The sequence below is a fragment of the Muntiacus reevesi genome, chromosome 12 (genome assembly GCF_963930625.1).
Source record: "Muntiacus reevesi chromosome 12, mMunRee1.1, whole genome shotgun sequence".
NCBI classification, from domain to species: Eukaryota; Metazoa; Chordata; class Mammalia; order Artiodactyla; family Cervidae; genus Muntiacus; species Muntiacus reevesi.
The window spans coordinates 9,948,049-9,968,064 of NC_089260.1; the positions used below are offsets into that span (position 1 = coordinate 9,948,049).

At 38.6% G+C, this 20,016-nt stretch overlaps 1 protein-coding gene across 2 annotated transcripts in view; it reads right to left on the reverse strand.

Moving 5' to 3' along the window:
• Positions 1–20,016, reverse strand: part of TRIQK (triple QxxK/R motif containing) — a 102,301-nt gene that overhangs the window by 27,492 nt on the left and 54,793 nt on the right. Inside the window, exon 3 of one of the 2 annotated variants that reach the window (XM_065902716.1) lies at positions 11,470–11,548. In XM_065902716.1, coding sequence (XP_065758788.1) covers positions 11,470–11,530 — 61 coding nt within the window. In that variant the 5' untranslated portion in view covers positions 11,531–11,548. Of the gene's footprint in view, positions 1–11,469; positions 11,552–20,016 lie in introns of both variants that reach the window. The other variant, XM_065902715.1, reaches the window with a different exon arrangement.

The window sequence follows — 20,016 nt, forward strand, 5'->3', positions numbered from 1 at the left end:
TGATGTGTTAATACACAGTGAGGGCTAAAAGAAATATGGAAAGCTGTGAAGGAACTCCTGGGTTAATTCTATGTATTGCTATGACCAAAGGTAGACTGTAATGACATAACTATAAAGTCAACTGTAATCTTGGGCTTTTTAGGTGTCACTAGTTGTAAAGAACCCGCCAGCCAGTGCAGGAGACTTAAGAGACACAGGATCAATCCCTGGGTTGGGAAGATCCTCTGGAGGAGGGCATGGCAATCCACTCCAGTATTCTTGCCTGGAGAATCCCATGGAGAGAGGAGCCTAGGGGGCTACAGTCCACAGGGTTACAAAGAGTCAGACACGACTGAAGCAACTTAGCATGCATTCTAACCAGGGCTTTCCTGATGGCTCAGATGGTAAAGTGTCTGCCCGCAGTGCGGGAGACCCGGGGTGGGGGGTTCAAAGTGGCAACCCACTCCAGTACTCTTGCCTGGGAAATCCCATGGACAGAGGAGCCTGGCAGGCTACAGTCCATGGGGCCGCATTGAGTTGGATATGACTGAGCAACTTCAGTTTCAGCTTTGTGTTCCTGCACAACTGTAATCTAGAGAGGATTTAAAGCATACAGGAGGATGTGCACAGGCTATACATAAATACAGCTGACTCTTGAACAATGCAGGGGCTGGGACACTGACTCCCTGCACAGTCAAAAATCTAGTACTACTTTATTGTCAGTAGTCAGCCTTCTGTATCTCTGGTCCCACATCCATGGATCCACCCAACTCAGGATCCTGTAGTACTCTACTATGTATTTATTAGGGGGGAAAAAAAATTCATGTAAGTGAACCTGAGCAGTTCAAACCCATGATGTCCAAGGGTCAACTGTATTTTGCCATTTTATTTATATAAGGGACTTGAGTATCCATGGGGGTTCTAGAACCAATCCCCATGGATAGCAAAGCCAACTATCTGTCTCTATAACAAGAAAAATCACTTAGAACCTTCAGGAATGAAGATTTATGTTTCTCACTAAAGGTAAAGGGCTCATCCAACTAAGAAGTTTGCTAAAATAGGAAGATCTAGAATGAATATTTGAGAATGCAGATCATAAATTAAAACCACTATGACCAGCTACAAAACTGACAATAATAACCTGAACCTATAATTCCTTGCTTACTCCTAGAGTGTAATGCCTATCCTCTCTACACAACCAATTTCTAGGGAAAAAGAGCATTGTAAACATTTAAATATTTCTTTCTCACAAGAAAGATAAAATTCTAAATATAACTCAAGATCCTAGACTTGGAAAGTAACAGCCCCTAGCTTGGATGGAAAATATCTGGGTAGCTTTTGAGAATCTTCTTAGATATTCTTAGGATTATTTCATGATAAAGAATAGAAAGTCAAATTTAAATAACATGAAAATGAGAGAGAGAAAGAAATAGAGGAGAGAGAGAGAGGATAATTGGTTACTGTTGTTTCCAGTAGATAAGAAGAGTTTATTCCTTGCTTCAGTCTGGAGTCATGGCTATCGCTAGCCCTGACTCATTCTTACAAAACTAAGAGCAAAGTGGAATGGATACTTTTCCTTGGGATCATTTTAATAATCTATATGCTCCAAAGGGTTGTCTCACAAGTTACTTCCAATGATGGAAAACTAAGATTAATTTAAAAATATGTGTACAGTTCCCAATTCAAGCAACTTTAACAAAGCAAACTCGTCTGTCTCTGATTTCTGCTGTTAAATATAAACTGAAAATTTATACTTGAAAATTCATCATATATAATCACCAGAATTTCCAGCTTCAAGTCTTAAATAGGGATCACAAGTATCAACTAAAAGCAAAATAATAACTAAAAAAGAAAAACATGTATACTAAAGATATTTGAATTATGTATGCCTGAATTTTTGATAGCAAATATGATGCCATACATTCTCATAAATTTTATTTATATGTACTTTGCAAACAATATGTGTAATATCTGCTTTCTAAACAGAATACTTTAAAAAGTCATTTCCATTTATAATCTGTAATCAGTAGGTGCTAAGTATGTTAAAAGTTCCTTTCTTATTATTCCATATAATTAAAACATATTTAACTTTAGCATGAGCACCATTTTTATAAAGAATCATAAGAACATATATTTAATAAAGATCATAAATATTTTGGTACCTCAACATTATCATTTACTATTCCTCATATTACATTAATTTAGGAAAGAACAGAGTAATCAACATGTTCTATTTAATTCAACATAAAAAGTTACATTTATGCCGTGAGTTATTTTACACTTAAAGCAATAGTCAGTGTTAACTATACCACAGTTTTACAGTCTCCTCAGTTTAATAAAAGACTAGATTAACTGCTTTTTGCTTTATGATTCCTTCGTTTTGCCCAGAAACAAGACTGCATCTTTGCCCTTTGTTGATACTGCTGTCTAAGCTCATTATCATGTGAATATCCGGTTATTGTTTTATAACTGTTCATTTTTCAGAAGCTCACTGCTTTTTCCCTTTCTTAGAACAGGAGACTTTACACGAGCCTCACGCATTATCGTCGTGTGGCAGTACTGCTCTTCCTCTGCCTTTGCTGCTTTAAAAATTAATGCACTGTTATTTTCTGAATACTGCATAAGCTGCTTATGAGTACATTATGCTATCAAGCAAGCACATGCAGAAAAGCTTCCTAAACTGTTATTCTTTCAATGAAAATACAGCTGGTTCTGCTTCAAAGGCACATCTTTTCACCTGCAAATGGACTTGCTCCTACACTTATTCCTCAATTCATTGTCTTTTATTTGTGTCTGGAAATCTTTAATTGCCTTTAATTAGAAAAAAGTAAATTCAGTGCTTTAATCTTGCAAATACATTCAATCATAATTCTGTCTGGGATGAATACCAAGTTCTATTCACTCTCTGATCTCTATAACAAAGATATATAATTTATTGTCCATTTATATAGACCACACCAATTAAGATACAATAGAAAAGCGAAGAGATAAGAGTCAAAATATTTGAAAAGAAAAATTTGCAATCTAAATTTAATTACTCAAATGAATTATTAACAGAAGAGTTATTTACAGTATGCCAAAATTACTGACAAATAATAAAATTTGCTAATCAACAATAAAGACTTTTATATTTCTTTCAACATTTTAAAATAATTTTTCATCAACTGCTTCAAATCCCTTCTCCCTTCCTTAAAAAAGCAAAAGGCTATTTGGAACCTTATGTTTTTCATATTATCAAAATTATACATAGAAGAACATTACAATTTGACATAGAGTCATTTTCCAACTACTATAGGAACACAATTTTTAGTTATTATATTATAAATTACAAATAACTAGAAAATTCTATGAAAAACAAGGGTCAAGAGTCTTATGAAAGTCTATAGCAAGTTCCAATAGCTATGCCAGTAAACATCTGCATTTTGATAGCTATAAGATTAATAAAATCACAAATTACATGATCACAAGCAAAATAACATTGCAATTTTAATCAATCAAGTTGATAAAAGAAAATTATTACAAAAACCAGAAACACAATAATACACAGATCTAATAGATTCTCATCAGCACTGTATACCTTTATACTTAGCTAGTCATACAAAATGATGCCACATATTTACCTAAAGAAACAAAAAGAGGTATTAACTGCCAAAATAATACTTGAGAAAAGTATTTTTCTTTAGATTATTGAGGGATACCTGGGCTATACAGAGGAAACAAGTGAGCTCATCCTCAAAAACAAAAATCTCAGGCAAACTTTTGAAATTATATTACAGAGGCAACTCAAACAATGATAATTTTTCAAATTTTGGACAAAATAACTGGACATTAATTCTACACTGCAAAGGACATACCGTCATTTAATGGCATTAGTACTAAAAAAACAAGCACTTTACTTTGGACTCCTACAAAGACAATGCAGTAAGTTGTTTATGACGTATAAATTAACTTCCCAGAAAATGCATTAAAAATACTAACCAAGCAACAATTTATATGTGTAGGGGAGCAAAATTTACCACCCCAAATGTCTTTTTGGCATGCAGATCATTTGAGCTGAAAACAATCGAGGCCCAAAAACACTCAGGAAGAAACTTGGACCTTCTCCTACTTAAAAAATGTAGATAGAAGGTGTGCTCCAAGACTAGAGCTAGCACTAGAGATATCCGCAAACTACGTGGGGCAGTGTGGTGGGAGAAGCTCGGTGGTGCCTGGAGATCAGAGTGAACTCTTGTGTTCCATTATCTCTGCCTGTCTGTCTGCTTAGTCGCTCAGTTGTATACGACTCCTTTTGACCCCATGGACTGTAGCCCACCAGGTTCCTCTGTACATGGGATTATCCAGGTAAGAAAACTGGAGAGGGCTGCCAATCCCTTCTGCAGGGGATCTTCCTGACCCAGGGATCAAACCCAGGTCTTCTGAATCGCAGGCAGACTCTGCCTTCTGAGCCAGGGAAGCCCCCACTATCTCTGCAGGACCCAGAAAACATCTGTTTGCCAAACCTTTGCTTTCCATCTTCATATTAATTGCCTTCCTCTCCTTTGAAATCCCAACCACCCCTCCCAAGTCCTTCTTTATTTTTAGCTGAAGATGGTATTCAAGGTGAGGGTTTCAGCCATATGGGTGAGTTAATTTTTACCAGGTCTCTCCCCTGTAAATGCGTTATTAAAGTTTTGTTTGATATTTGTCCTGTTAATCTGTCTCATGTACAACATTATGAACTTCCATCCATAGTTATTCAGGCACTCTGTCTATCCGATATAATCCCTTGAATCTATTTGTCACTTCCACTGTATGGGATTTGATTTAGGTCATACCTGAATGGCCTAATGGTTTTCCCTACTTTCTTCATTTTAAGTCTGAATTTTGCAGTAAGGAGTTCATGATCTGAGACACAGTCAGCTTCTGGTCTTGTTTTTGCTGATTCTATATTCGTTGCACCTGAAGGTGAAAGTGAAAGTTTCTCAGTCGTATCCGACTCTTTGTGACCCCATGGACTATACAGTCCATGGAATTCTCCAGGCCAGAGTACTGGAGTGGGTAACCTCTCCCTTCTCCAGAGAATCTTCCCAATCCAGGGATCGAACCCAGGTCTCCCACATTGCAGGCAGATTCTTTACCAGCTGAGCCACAGGGGAAGCCTTGCACCCGCAGGTGGAGAAGCTTCATAATCAATCTGACTTTGGTACTGACCACCTGCAGAGTTGTCTCTCATGTTGTTGGAAGAGGGTGTTTGCCACAATCAGTGCATTCTCTCGGCAAAGCTCTGTTAGCCTTTGTCCTGATTCATTTTGTACTCCAAGGCCAAACTTGCCTGTGACTCCAGGTATCTCTTGACTTCCTACTTTTTCATTCCAGTTCCCTATGTTGAAAGGGACATCTTTGCTGGTGTTAGTTCTAGAAGATCTAGCAGGTTCTTCATGTAGTTTTTTTAGTTTAGTTGCTAAGTCGTGTCCGACTCTTGCGACCCCATGGACAGAGAAGCCTGGAAGGCTCCAGGGGATTCTCCAGGCAAGAATACTGGAGTGGGTTGCCATTTCCTTCTCCAGGGGATCTTCCCAACCCAGGAATCGAACCCAGGCCTCCTGCATTGTAGGCAGATTCTTTACCAACTGAGCTACTTCAGAGAACCAGTCAATTTCAGCTTCTTCAGCATTAGTGGTTGGGGCATAGACTTGGATTACTATAATATAGAATGGTTTGTCTTGGAAACAAACCGAGATCATTCTGTTGTTTTGAGAATGCACCTAAGTATTCTATTTTGGACGCGTCTGCTAACTGTGGGGGTTACTCCATTTCTTCTACGGGATTCTTGCCCACAGTAGTAGATGTAATGATCGTCCGAATTAAGTTTGGCCCTTCCCGTCCATTTCAGTTCACTGATTCCTAAGATGTTGATGTTCACTCTTGCCAGCTCCTATTTGAATACTTCCAATTTACCCAGATTCGTGGACCTAACATTCCAGGCTCCCATGCAATATTGTTCTCTACAGCATCAGACTTTACTTTCGCTACCAGACACATCCACAACTGGGAGTTGTTTCCACTCTGGCTCAGCCTTTTCATTTCTTTGGAGCTATTTTTCTGCTCTTCTTCAGTAGCATATTGGGCACCTATGGACCTGGGAAGTTCATCTTTCAGTGTCATATCTTTTTGCCTTTTCTTACTGTTCATGGGGCACTCAGGCAGGAATGCTGAAGCGGTTTGCTATTCCCATCTCCTGTGCACCACGTTTTGTCAGAACTCTCCACCATGACCCATCTGTCTTGAGTGGCCCTACATGGCATGACCCACTTGAGTCAGACAAGGCTGTGATCTATGTCATCAGTTTGGTTAGTTTTCTGTGATTATGGTTTTCATTCTGTCTGTCCTCTGATGGATGAGGATAAGAGGCTTCTGAAAGCTCCCTGATGGGAAGGACTGGCTGTGGGGAGACCTGGGTCTTGCTCTGATGGGCAGGGCCATGCTCAGTAAGTCTTTAACCCAAGCTTCTGCTGACGGGTGGGGCTGTGTTCCCTCCCTGTAGTTTGGCCTGAGTCCAAGCTATGGTAGGGGTAATGGCGACCTCCTCCAAAAGAACTTATGCCAGATGCTGTGCCTCCCGGGACCACTGCTGTCCGTGTCCCTGACCCCACGGCGGGCCGCTGCTGACCCACACCTCCGCTGGAGACTCCTGGCTCAGCCCTCTGTGGGGTCACTGCTCCTTTCTCCTGGGTCCCGGTGCACACAGGTTTTGTTTTTGCCTCCAAGAGTCTCTGTTTCCCCATTCCTGTGGAAGTTCCATAATCATAACCCACTGACCTTCAAAGTCAAATTCCCTGGGAGGGGAGGGTGGTTTCAGTCTCTTTGCTGGATTCCCAAGTTGGGAAACCTATTGTGGGCCCTAGAACTTTCACAACAGTGCAAGAACTTCTTTTGGTATAATTGCTCTCCAGGTCACGGGTCGCCTGCTCAGTGACTCTATAATGGTGACCTCCTTCAAGAAGACGTATGCCCCACACCGCACCTCCCAGGATGGCTGCAACCAGAGCCCCTGTGGCCATGGCAGGCCACTGCTGACCCGCGGCTCCACAGCAGACACTCAGACACCTAAAGGCAGGTCTGGCTCAGTCTCTTGTGGAGGTCCCCGCTCCTTCCCCTGGGCCTTGGTGCACACAAGGTTTCACTTGGGCCCTCCAAGCATCTCTGGCAGGTATGACTTTGATTTTACACTCAGTTGCACCCTTCCTACTATCTTGTTGTGGGTTCTCCTTTGCCCTTGCATGTAAGGTATCTTTTTTTTGGTGGGATTCAACATTTTCCTGTGGGTGACTATGAGTTAGAAATTGCTAGGCAGTCAGTATAGAACTCTGAGACCTAGGTCTTGTTTTCAGTAAACATCTCCCTCCATTAACCTAAAACTATATCCTTTGTCCTGAGTTCCTGGAATGTGTCCTTGGTCAGATAAATTATCAGCACTCAGATCCAGGGAAGGGGAGTAATTAACGTATTTCCATATGCCTGAGGGAGAAACAACTGGTGACCATTAATGTTAAACCCATATATCTGGTTCATTATAAAATGGCCAGGGTGGGGGGAGGGGACTTAATCTGAGGATCAAGAGAAGATATAAAGATGCTAAGCTAAGCACCTTAACCTTTAAACTGACTGGACAGAAGTAACATGATTTAAGAACAGGAGCCAACCAAAAATGTACAGATTAATACTGGTAAAGATATAAAACTGCTGTAATCCCTGCCTTTGGGGGGGGACTCTGTACCCACTCTCAGTGTCTTTGCTGAGAGGTTTGTACTTTCCTTCTCTCTAATAAATCCTATTCACTTGCTACCATGAGTGTTTGCATGTTCGTGGATTCCATTCTGAGGCTCCACAAACAAGAACTCAGAATTCCCATTTCAGTTGTTCAGCAGCTAGTTGCGATCTGGGTGTTCTCCCAGGAGAAGATAAGCACAGGTCCTTCTTCTCTGCCATCTTGAAAACCAAGTTCTAAAGATTATCAAGGACAGATAAGGAAGCTTTCCTAAGTGACCGATGCAAAGAAATAATAGAATGGGAAAGACTAGAGATCTCTTCAAGAAAATTAAAGACATAAAAGTAAAATCTCATGTAAAGATAGGCTCAATAAAGGACAGAAATGGTATGAACCTAAGAGAAGCAGAAAATATTAAAAAGAGGTGGCAATAACACACAGAACTATACAAAAAAATATCTTAATGACCCAGATAACCACGATGGTGTGATCACTCATCTAGAGCCAGACATCCTGGAATGTGAAGTCAAGTGGGCCTTAGGAAGCATCTCTAAGAACAAAGCTAGTGGAGGTGATGGAATTCCAGCTGAGCTATTTCAAATCCTAAAAGATAATGCCGTGCAAGTGCTGAACTCAATATGCCAGGAAATTTGGAAAACTCAGCAGTGGATACAGGACTGCAAAAAGGTCAGTTTTCATTCCAATCCCAAAGAAGGACAATGCCAGAGAATGCTCAAACTACCCCACAATAGCACTCATCTCAAATGCTAGTAAGGTAATGCTTAAAATCCTTCAAGCTAGGCTTCAACAGTATGTGAAACAAGAATTTTAAGATGTTCAAGTTGGATTTAGAAAAGGCAGAGGAACCAGAGAGCAAACTGTCAACATCTGTTGAATCAAAGAAAAAGCAAGGGAATTTCAGAAAAACATCTACTTCTGACTCGTTGACTATGCTAAAGCCTCTGACTGTGTGGATCATAACAAACTGGAAAATTCATAAAGAGATGGGACTACCAGACCACCTTACTACCTCCTGAGAAACCTGTATGCAGGTCAAGAAGCAACAGTTAGAACCAGACATGGAACAACAGACTGTTTCAAAATTGGGGAAGGAGTATGTCAAGGCTGTATATTGTCACCCAGCTTCTATACCAGGGTAGATGAAGCACAAGCAACAATCAAGATTGCCTGGGAGAAATATCAATAACCTCAGATATGCAGATTCTAGTGTTCTTGCCTGGAGAATCCCAGGGATGGGGGAGCCTGGTGGGCTGCTGTCTATGCGGTCGCACAGAGTTGGACACGATCGAAACGACTTAGCAGCAGCAGCAGCAGATATGCAGATGACATCATTCTTATGGCAGAAAGCAAAGAGGAACTAAAGAGCCTCTTGATGAAGGTGAAAGAGGAGAGTGAACAAGCTGGCTTAAAATTCAACATTCAAAAAACTAAGATCATGCCATCCGGTCCCACCACTTCATGGCAAATAGATGGGGAAACAATAGAGACAATGACAGACTTTATTTTCTTGGGCTCCAAAATCACTGTAAGTGGTGACTGAAGCCATGAAATTGAAATATGCTTTGCTCCCGGGAAGAAAAGCTTGACAAACCTAGACAGGATATTAAAAAGCAGAGATATCACTTTGTTGACAAAGGTCTATGTAGTCAAAGCTATGGTTTTTCCAGCAGTCATGTATGGATGTGAGAGTTGGACCATAAAGAATTCAGCTGAGTGCTGAAGAATTGATGCTTTTGACTGTGGTGCTCGAAAAAAAACTCTTGAGAGCCCCTTGGATTGCAAGGAGATCCAACCAGTCAATCCTAAAGGAAATCAGTCCTAAATATGCATTGGAAGGACTGATGCTGAAGCTGAAGCTCCAATATTTTGGCCACCTGATGCAACGAGCTGACTCATTAGAGAAGACCTGATTCTCAGTAAGACTTAAGACAGGAGGAGAAGGGGCTGACAGAGGATGAGATGGTTGGATGGCATCACCAACTAAATGGACATGAGTGTGAGCCAACTCTGGGGGATGGTGAAGGACAGGGAAATCTGGCATGCTGCAGCCCATGGAATCACAAAGAGTCGGACAAGACTGAGCGACTGAACAACAATAATGCATAATAGAATCCTTAGAACAATTTAGTATAAGAAGAGGAATGAGACTTTACAATTATGTTACTGTCTCTGTCTTATTTTTTCTTTGCTCTTATATGTATGAATAGCACTAAATCAAAGGAAAAGTATGCAATGACTATAGAACAGACTACTTTAGATTTTTAGTATGTTTACTCTTAAAAACTGATTATTAGACATAATTCAATTTCAATAAAAATCCTAGCAGATGCTTTATCTTTTCTATTATCAATGATGACAGAAATCAGAACAGTGGTTGCATATGGGAGGGTGGGATAGAGACATAGGAACTATTTGAGAGGATGGAAATGTTCTGTATTTTGATTGGCATATGTGGTTACATGGATATATACACTTGTCAAAATTCTAACAATTGCTTAAGAGTTGGATATGAATTGTTCCTGAATATGTCTATTCTTTATTCATGGGGTTTCTCACATCCTATTTGATCAAACTTCAACCTGGTAAGTCAGTCTTTCTCTCTAAATACATAAATAATACAACAACCCACACTATTACTAATACAGCATCCCATAAGTGAAGGGGGGCTACAGTCCATAAGGTTGCAAAGAGTCGGACACGACTTAAGCAACTTAGCGTGCATGCATGCAGGGTTTAATCTTTTAATCTTTCTACATGTAAAATTTTAATTGGCTCTAAATTTTAAATATTTTCCCTTTGCCTGCATCTCCTTTGTTTTGCAGAAATATCTTCTCCTTTAGGAGTATACTTCATGTATCATATTTATAAAACAGGTATATAATCTTTTGGTCCCAATTACTTCAACTTATTTTGACTTGTAACTTCTTTGTTTATCTGTTAGCTATTTAGAAGAGTTTTTTAAACTATTTATTATTATAATTACTTTTTAATTTCCAAAGGGGTGGGAACAGGTGAGAACAGGAAGGAACATGTAAGAAGAGAGGGTGATGGGGGGGGGGGGGGCGTCAAAGTTAGCTTTTTGACTTTTAACTGATTTTTAATTTACCACACTGTTCAAAGTTGCAGTTGTAGGATATTGCTTCTATAAAGTTGAGGAGACTTGGTCATGACCTAGTATGTAGGTAATTTTTTATAAATACTCCATGCATTATTGAAAAGATTGGGTAGGAAATCCTGCACAGTCTAAATCAGAGACGATTCCTTTCATCTTTCTGTGCTGATGACTGGACTTCTCTCTAGTTCACCATTTTACTAAGGTTAAATTTTAATGGAGAATTTTGAGGCTATCACATTATTGCCACTAAGAGTCAACAGAACTGAACGATTTCACAAGGATAAAAATAAATAAACATGATAATATTAAAATTACTGACTACATACAAGCATACAGCCTTAAGAATAAAAATATAAGTCTTTTTGCTTTTACCAAATCAATAAAAACTGTAAGAGCTTTGAAAAATCCTAAGTACAAAAATATATTTCTTTATAGATAAATAAGGCTGTGTTTTTGATCCTTAAAACCTCTGTGCATTCCCTTGTTATTCATATTCTGTGCATCATCTGTGTGAGAGAAAAGTTATTTTGATAATATCACACACACAATTGCTTTTATTTCTTCATCTTAATTCACAAGAATGTATCAAAGGGAATTCATTGCTTACCAATTTGCTTTCTGTACTGATCAACAGGAAGTTTTATAGTGGAGGCATCTTTTCTGCCCATCTTTGATCTCCAAGATGCCTGCTGCAAAGAAAGAAAATAATTATGATGAAGTCCTAAAAAAATCAAAAAGACGGTTTAAAAGCTTCAGGAATAATTTATTTCATAAAATCCGTTTTTAAAGCAATGGGTAAAAATTCATTTGATGTATTCCCATTCAGTTCAGTTCAGTCGCTCAGTTGTATCTGAATCTTTGTGACCCCGTGGACTGCACACACCAGGCTTCCCTGTCCTTCACCATCTCCTGGAACTTGTTCAAGTTAAGTCCATTTAGTCAGCAATGTCATCCAACCATCTCATCCTCTGTCATCCCCTTCTCCTCCTGCCTTCAACCTTTCCCAGCATCAAGGTCTTTCCCAACAAGTCAGCTCTTCTCATGTACAGGAGCTTCAGCTTCAGCTTCAGCATCAGTCCTTCCAATGAATATTCAGGATTGATTTCCTTTAGGATTGACTGGTTTGATCTCCCTGCAGTCCAGAGGACTCTCAGGAGTCTTCTCCAACACCACAGTTTGAAAGCATCAATTCTTCAGCACTCAGCCTTCTTTATGGTTCATTCTCATTCACATCCATACATGACTACTGGAAAAAACCATAGCTTTGACTAGATGGACCTCTGTCAGTGAAGTGATGTCTCTACTTTTTAATACACTGTCTAGGCTTGTCATAGCTTTCCTTCCAAGAAGCAAGCATCTTTTAATTTCATGGCTGCAGTCACCATCTGCAGTGACTTTGGAGCCCAAGAAAATAAAGTCTGTCACTGTTCCCAAAATTATCCCCATTGAGTGAGTGAAAATTGCTCAGTCATGTCCAACTCTTTGCAAAGCCTGCCAGGCTCCTCTGTCCATGGAATTCTCCAGGCCAGAATACTGAAGTGGGTAACCATTCCCTTCTCCAGGGGATCTTCCCAACCCAGGGATCAAACCCAGGTCTCCCACATTGCAGTCAAATTCTTCACCATCTGAGCCACCAGGGAAGTATGTTATTCCCGTTAGATAGTGGGAAAAAATACAAAATTATTTCAAATAAATTATCAAAAAATACAAAAATTACAAAATTATTTTGAATATAATTGCTGGTAATTAAATTTCCCAAATGCTTGTTCTTGGTAACATTCATTTTATCAAATACTATCAATGCTCAATTAAACCACACTGTTATAGAGCTGAATGTGGTATTTAAGTTGAGAGTTTCAGTCATTTTGGTGAGTTACTCAGTTTTCCTGGGCCATGTACACATGTTATTAAACTTTTGTTTGATTGTCTCCTGTCAATCTGTCTCATATTAATTCTTAGACCAGCAAGAAGAACCTGTAAGGGTAGAAGAAAATTTCTTCCTCCTATACTCTACATTATAGGCCCTGCTTGATTTAATCCATATCTTTCAAGTCCTATTCTTGTTATTGAATTTAGATATTGTAGCACAGAATGCAACCTACCAACCAAAATCCATATTCTCCTTTTCTTCCTGGCACTATATTTCCTAGCTTCAAGTCAAACATTTCATTGAATTATTGTCAGTAGAATATGAACAGAAGTGATGTGTGCCACTCCAGACCTGCACACTAAAAAATCTCCCCGTGTTCTTTTTCCCCTTCCAATTGGCTAGAAGGGAAACAATCCCCAAACAAACCCTAAGGGTATATTTGTAAGGACACAGAATCTTGATCTGCTTGGGATGGAGAAGGGTATTCTCTCATTTACATACTACTATTGTCGACTGAAAAAAATGCATAATCTACAAATTGAGAGTTAAGACAACATACCAAATAACTCTGGGAGACTCCTCCACAAAGGCAAGGCAGGAATCCAGGATATATAGAAGTTTTTTATGACAAAAGACCAAGTTGGAACATAACAGGATTATTGTTAATAAAAGAAAACCAGATATGTCAAGTTTAAGAAATTTAGCACTTTTCTACGTACGGGAAGATGCAAGAGGCTGGGTTCACTGAAATCATTCCTTTGTCACGCACTTCAGCTATCTGGGGCCAGCACCCTGTGTTTGCTCATCCCGAGCTTCCTCAGGTACACCATCGGGGCGGCTGCAGTAGCTGACTGCTAGGTGGGCCTGGCAGTAGGCAGCCCACCTGCCTCCATCCTGAGTTCCCTCAGGGCTCACCATCCGGGGCTGTAACATAATGACTTGATGGCTGCAATAGCCTTTGTTCACTGACATGGCAGGCAATATTTTAGTTCTCACCCTCACTGTACTCTACTGAAAAAGAAATGAAATTCTATTGAGACCAAATCACAAAGTTGGTGAGGTCTATTATAGACGTTAGTGTTCCTCAGAGTGGGGCCTGGAAGTTGGTCCTCACTGCTTCTAGGAAGGAGATACAGGATAAAGATGAAGTCGGGTAAGAACTAGCCAGTTAACAAGCAAAACCATGAGGGATAAGAGGGCCCAGTAATTTGGGAACGAGTATGGAAAAGGTGACTTCTAAATACCAAATAGGAAAAAATAAAAATTAATGAGGTCTTGAAGAAAAAAATGCTCATTAAGACCTCTCAGTTTTAAAATGGAGGAGGGGACCAAGAGTAGATCAAGAATGTTCCTTTCTCACCGGAGTCTATTGATCCATATCACCTGGAGGCAGCCTCTATAGAAAGAGAGACACAGGAGGTCTGATGTTTACAAAGAAAGCAGACTTGAGAACCGCTTCTAGGAAAGAAATTGCAGTGTGACTACTGGCACATGGAACTAAATGGAAACGGTAAGAATGTTCCTAAAATCTGAGGGAATTGTATTTACAGGGAAACCAGAAACTTTGTTTAAAAAAGTCTGTGAATGAAAACCAATCCTTGGTCCTCTAAACTTAAACCAACAGAGTGTTGCCACCAAGAAGGCAAACTGTGGATATGAAATGCACTGCGCATGTGACCAGGAAGAGCAGATATCCAGAAGGCAGAGAAGGGAATTTCTCCAAAAAGACCATAATTAGAGGCTACGCAAGAAACGCCTACTGTCAGTATAATGGGCCTTCTCAGTGGCATCCTGTACAACATGGATCAGTGATCCCACTGTGTTTCCCATCTTTCCTTTCTAAAAGGGAACAAATATCAGAGATATGAAGCAGTTATCTGTTGCTTCACTATTATTTATTAGAAGCCAGGTGAGGCTGGAGGACAGTGGGTAAATTTCATTATCTATAAACCTCTTGAGAACCATGACTTTGGAGATGGGAGAACTTTAGGATATCCCTACTGGGCAGGCAGGAAAAAGGATATGCATGGCTAACTCCTAATCAGAAATGTGGAATTTAGGAAAAGCTATTTATTAAATTGCATGTTCTCCTTTTTTTCTTTCCTGGTCACACTCAATTACATATTTCAGCTTCCTGTGGGCATGTGACGGAGTTTCAGTTAATGGAATATAAATAAATTAATCTCCTGGAGAAGGGAATGGCTACTCATGCCAGTATTCTTGCCTAGAAAATTTCATGGACAGAAGAGCCTGGCAGGCTATAGTCCATGAGGTTGCAGAGTTGGACATGACTGAGTGACTAACACATGGTCACACAGAGCAATAATAACAATGATCACATGTTATACAGTAAAATACATCTCCAAAGTAATAATTTCTACCTGTATGTAAGAAAATCATAAATTCACCAAAAATTACTTTTACATTCATAATAATCTTCAGATTTAATATTATGGTAATATCTAGGAATGTAGACATAGTTAAACAAAAAGTCAAATAAATTGTCTTCATATCTCATAAACCATGTAGTTATTACATCTAAGAAAACACATCCTTAAAATTTCACAATTGAAACCAAGACATCACCTAATCCTATATTCTCACTTGGTATAATTCAGAACATTAAAAATAATTCTAATAATACAAAACCCATAAATAATGTCAATAATTTCATTATAGTTTATTTGTATAACAATCTATTTGCATAGTGTTTTGCATTTGTTAATTGTAGATAGGACTCAAGTTATTTTGATCTTGATTGCATAAGATTAGACAAGATATCAAAACATTTTGGTAAGGCAGTTAGTTTAAATGAATAGAGGCACCATATATTATTTCCTCCTTAAATCCCGCCCCCTGCCATGGAACAGCTTGAATGTTTAAAAAGCAAGTTACTGAGGCTACTTACCAGCAGAGTCACTCACTATGTTTCCCTCAAATCTTTCCTGGTCATTTAAACAAACATCTAAACAAACAGAACACTTTGGGCTTCTCTAGTAGCTCATATGGTAAAGCATCTGCATGCAATGCAGGAGACCCAGGTTCGATCCCTGGGTCGGGAAGATCCCCTGGAGAAGGAAATGGCAACCCACTCCAGTATTCTTACCTGGAGAACTCCATGGACAGAGGAGCCTGGTGGGCTACATACAGTCCATGGGGGTCACAAAGAGTCAAATAAAGATAACACTTTAGAGGCCAGTATTTTCTTCATTTATTACCTGGAGTAAATTTAAAAAATGCCAGGAACTCATGGAGACTATCTTTTCACCAAAGTAAATTGAACTTTATTTACTTTAAAATGTACTGTAAATAGAAAAAACTATACCAAAAGTTAAAAAGCTAAATAACCTAAAGTTTTATCAATGTAAGGGCCTATACTCTATGAATGATACATTTTAGGTATATAATAACCTGTGAATATAAAAACTTTAAGAGAATTTCAACCTAGGGGAGACATTAAAGAGGAACTAGTTTTAAATGTATGTCTCTAACTATTTAGGTGATTGGTAATCCGTATGTAGAATTTCAAAAATTTAAACTTTATTCTTGTCTTTGAAATTATCTTCTATTTTTTAAGCAAGGTTACATTTTAACAAATGTTGAAACAAACAAAAAATGCCTAGAAGACACACATGTGCAAATGGCTCACATTTTTATCTGTATTAGTTGCAAAAATGCAGGAAGATGGGAAATATTTTACTTTCCTAATAAACACATTGAGCTATTTTAAAAGACCTATAGGGAAACCCATCCATGTGTATGGTGAAACTGTCAATGTCTCATACATCTAGAACCTCTAAAATGCTCTGACTTTCTTTGTTCTTCAAAGCCTTGCAGTAATCATCATTCATTTCTATTGCTTTGATGGTTAGATAGCAAACTCCCAAGAAATCCAGGGAGACATTAGCACATACAGCCACAATTTCTAATAAGACAGCTATTTGCATATCAGATCAGCCACAATTTAAAATGTGTTGTGATAGATGTGGAAAGGGAATAACAGATTTATATTAGCATGTACAATACCGAGATTGTTTTCACAATTTAATTCCTTAGAGATTACATCTCATCACCTTCCTTCATAAAGAAGACTACATTCCCTGAGGAATTAACTTGCTCTGAGATCCAGCTAAACTAAAATATGGATTAATAAGATAATATTTATTATTTATGAATTTTGCTGTAGGAATGATTTCAGATTAAATCATCAGAGAAGTTTTTAACATTCTTGAAACTTGATAACACATTTTTAAGGAAGAAAAAAATGCTAATTTTATTTAATGCCTAAATTGCATATTAAAACAATTCATAATTAACTTTACTTGATTAAAACTGCATGTTCTTTAAGACTTTTAAAATTAAAGAGAATACTTAGTTTTTAATATCTTTTCTTAACCTGAATTTTGCACTGCAATTTACTATCTGTATTTTTAAGCATAACATGTGACCTTTAAAACAAAGATAGTGTTATATGCAATCACATTCCAATGAACTTATTGTATTGCTCATTTATACCTCTCTTATGAAATCTAGAATGTACATGTAAAGAAATAAGAAACATGAAACCTTCACATATGTCTCTGCTTCCAGAAAAAGAATTCAATCCAGACCATGACATTTAAATACAGATTAAAACATAGGTTATTAAAAATATTCAACCCATGACCACGAAAAAATAATCAGCTCAGTTATTAAGGCTTTGAGATAGAACTTAAAAACAAAAACAAAAAATCCTCTTACTTAAGGATGAAGTTATAAAGATGCCAAAAACATTTGGCTGTGACTTGATCAGAATTGAGAAGCACTTATGAAAATACAGTATTATGCTGGATGCCGGAATGAAGAAGGATAAATATCCCTGATCTAACATTCCAGGGTAATATTATAAAAACTCAAAACTGATCATGTAATTAACATACTTAAGTCATCCAAGTGATGGCCTTTTTCCCTATATAAAGCAAAACTCCTTAGTATAAAGAACTATTAATGGTTCAAGTTATCATTTGTTCCCTACTCATGTTATTGTGCACGATCAAATTCAGCTTTTAGGTCCATGATTTTGACAAGGTCATTCACTCTACCATTTACTTTAAATGTCATTTCCATATCTCCAAAATCGTGAAAACTATATTTTATTTTTTTTTTTTTGGAAACTTTATTTTAATATTTCAAACAAGGGTACCTGATTCAAATCTCTGGAAATAATTCTCCACACTTAAGGATATGAAGTTCAGTTCAGTCACTTAGTCGTGTCTGACTCTGTGAACCCATGCACTGCAGCACTCCAGGCCTCCCTGTCCATCATGGACTCCTGGAGTTTACTCAAACTCATGTCCATTGAGTCAGTGATGCCATCCAATTATCTCATCCTCTGCCTTCAAGCTTTACCAGCATCAGAGTCTTTTCAAATGAGTCAGTTCTTCATATCAGGTGGCCAAAGTATTGGAGTTTCAGCTTCAACATCAGTCCTTCCAATGAACATTCAGGATTGATATCCTTTAGGATGGACTGGTTGGATCTCCTTGCAGTCCAAGGGACTCGCAAGAGTCTTCTCTAACACCATAGTTCAAAAGCATCAACTCTTCGGTGTTCAGCTTTCTTTATAGTCCAACTCTCACATCCATATATGACCACTGGAAAAATCATAGCCTTGACTAGAAAGATCTTTGCTGGCAAAGTAATGTCTCTGCTTTTTAATATGCCATCTAGGTTGGTCATAACTTTTCTTCCAAGGAGTAAGTGTCTTTTAATTTCATGGATGTAGTCACCATCTACAGTAATTTTGGAACCCAAGAAAATAAAGTCAGCCACTGTCCACTGTTTCCCTTCCATTTGCCATGAAGTGATGGGACCGGATGCCATATATGTTTTCTGAATGTTGAGTTTTAAGCCAGCTTTTTCACTCTCCTCTTTCACTTTCATCAAGAGGCTGATTAGTTCTTCTTCACTTTCTGCCATAAGGGTGGTGTCATCTGCATATCTGAGGTTATTGATATATCTCTCGGCAATCTTGATTCCAGCTTGTGCTTCCTCCAGCCCAGCGTTTCTCGTGATGTACTCTGCATGTAAGTTAAATAAGCAGGGTGACAATTCACAGCCTTGACACACTCCTTTGCCTATTTGGAATCAGTCAGTTGTTCCATGTACAGTTCTAACTGTTGCTTCCTGACCTGCATACAGATTTCTCAAGAGGCAGGTCAGGTGGTCTGGTATTCCCATCTCTTACAGAATTTTCCACAATGTGTGATGATTCACACAGTCAAAGGCTTTGGCATAGTCAATAAAGCAGAAATAGATATTTTTCTGGAACTCTCTTGCTTTTTCAATGATCCAGCAAATGTTGGCACTTTGATCTCTGGTTCCTCTCCCTTTTATAATTCCAGCTTGCATATCTGGAAGTTCACAGTTCATGTACTGTTGAAGCCTGGCTTAGAGAATTTTGAGCATTACTTTACTAGTGTGTGAGATGAGTGCAATTGTGTGGCAGTTTGAGCATTCTTTGGCATTGCCTTTCTTAGGTATTGGAATGAAAACTGACCTTTTCCAGTCCTGTGGCTACAGCTGAGTTTTCCAAATTTGCTGACATATTGAGTGCAGCACTTTCACAGCATCATCTTTCAGGATTTGAAATAGCTCAACTGGAATTCCATCACCTCCACTAGCTTTGTCTGTAGTGATGCTTCCTAAGGCCCACTTGGCTTCCCATTCCAGGATATCTGGCTCTAGGTGAATGATCACACCATCATGATTATCTGGGTCGTGAAGATCTTTTTTGTATGGTTCTTCTGTGTATTCTTGCCACCTCTTCTTAACATCTTCTGCTTCTGTCAGGTCCATACCATTTCTGTCCTTTATTGAGCCCATCTTTGCATGAAATGTTCCCTTAGTATCTCTAATTTTCATGATCTCTAGTATTTCCCATTCTATTGTTTTCCTCTATTTCTTTGCACTGATCACGTTCTTATCTCTCCTTGCTATTCTTTCGAACTCTGAATTCAAACAGGTATATCTTTCCTTTTCTCCTTTGCTTTTCACTTCTCTTCTTTTCACAGCTATTTGTTAGGCCTCCTCAGATAGCCATTTTGCCTGTTTGCATTTCTTTTTCTTGGGGATGGTCTTGATCCCTGCTTCCTGTACAATGTCACTAACCTCAGTCCATAGCTCATCAGGCACTCACTCTGTCTATCAGATCGAATCCCTTGAATCTATTTCTCACTTCCACTGTATAATCGTAGGGATTTGATTTAAGTCATACCTGAGTGGTCTAGTGGTTTTCCCTACTTT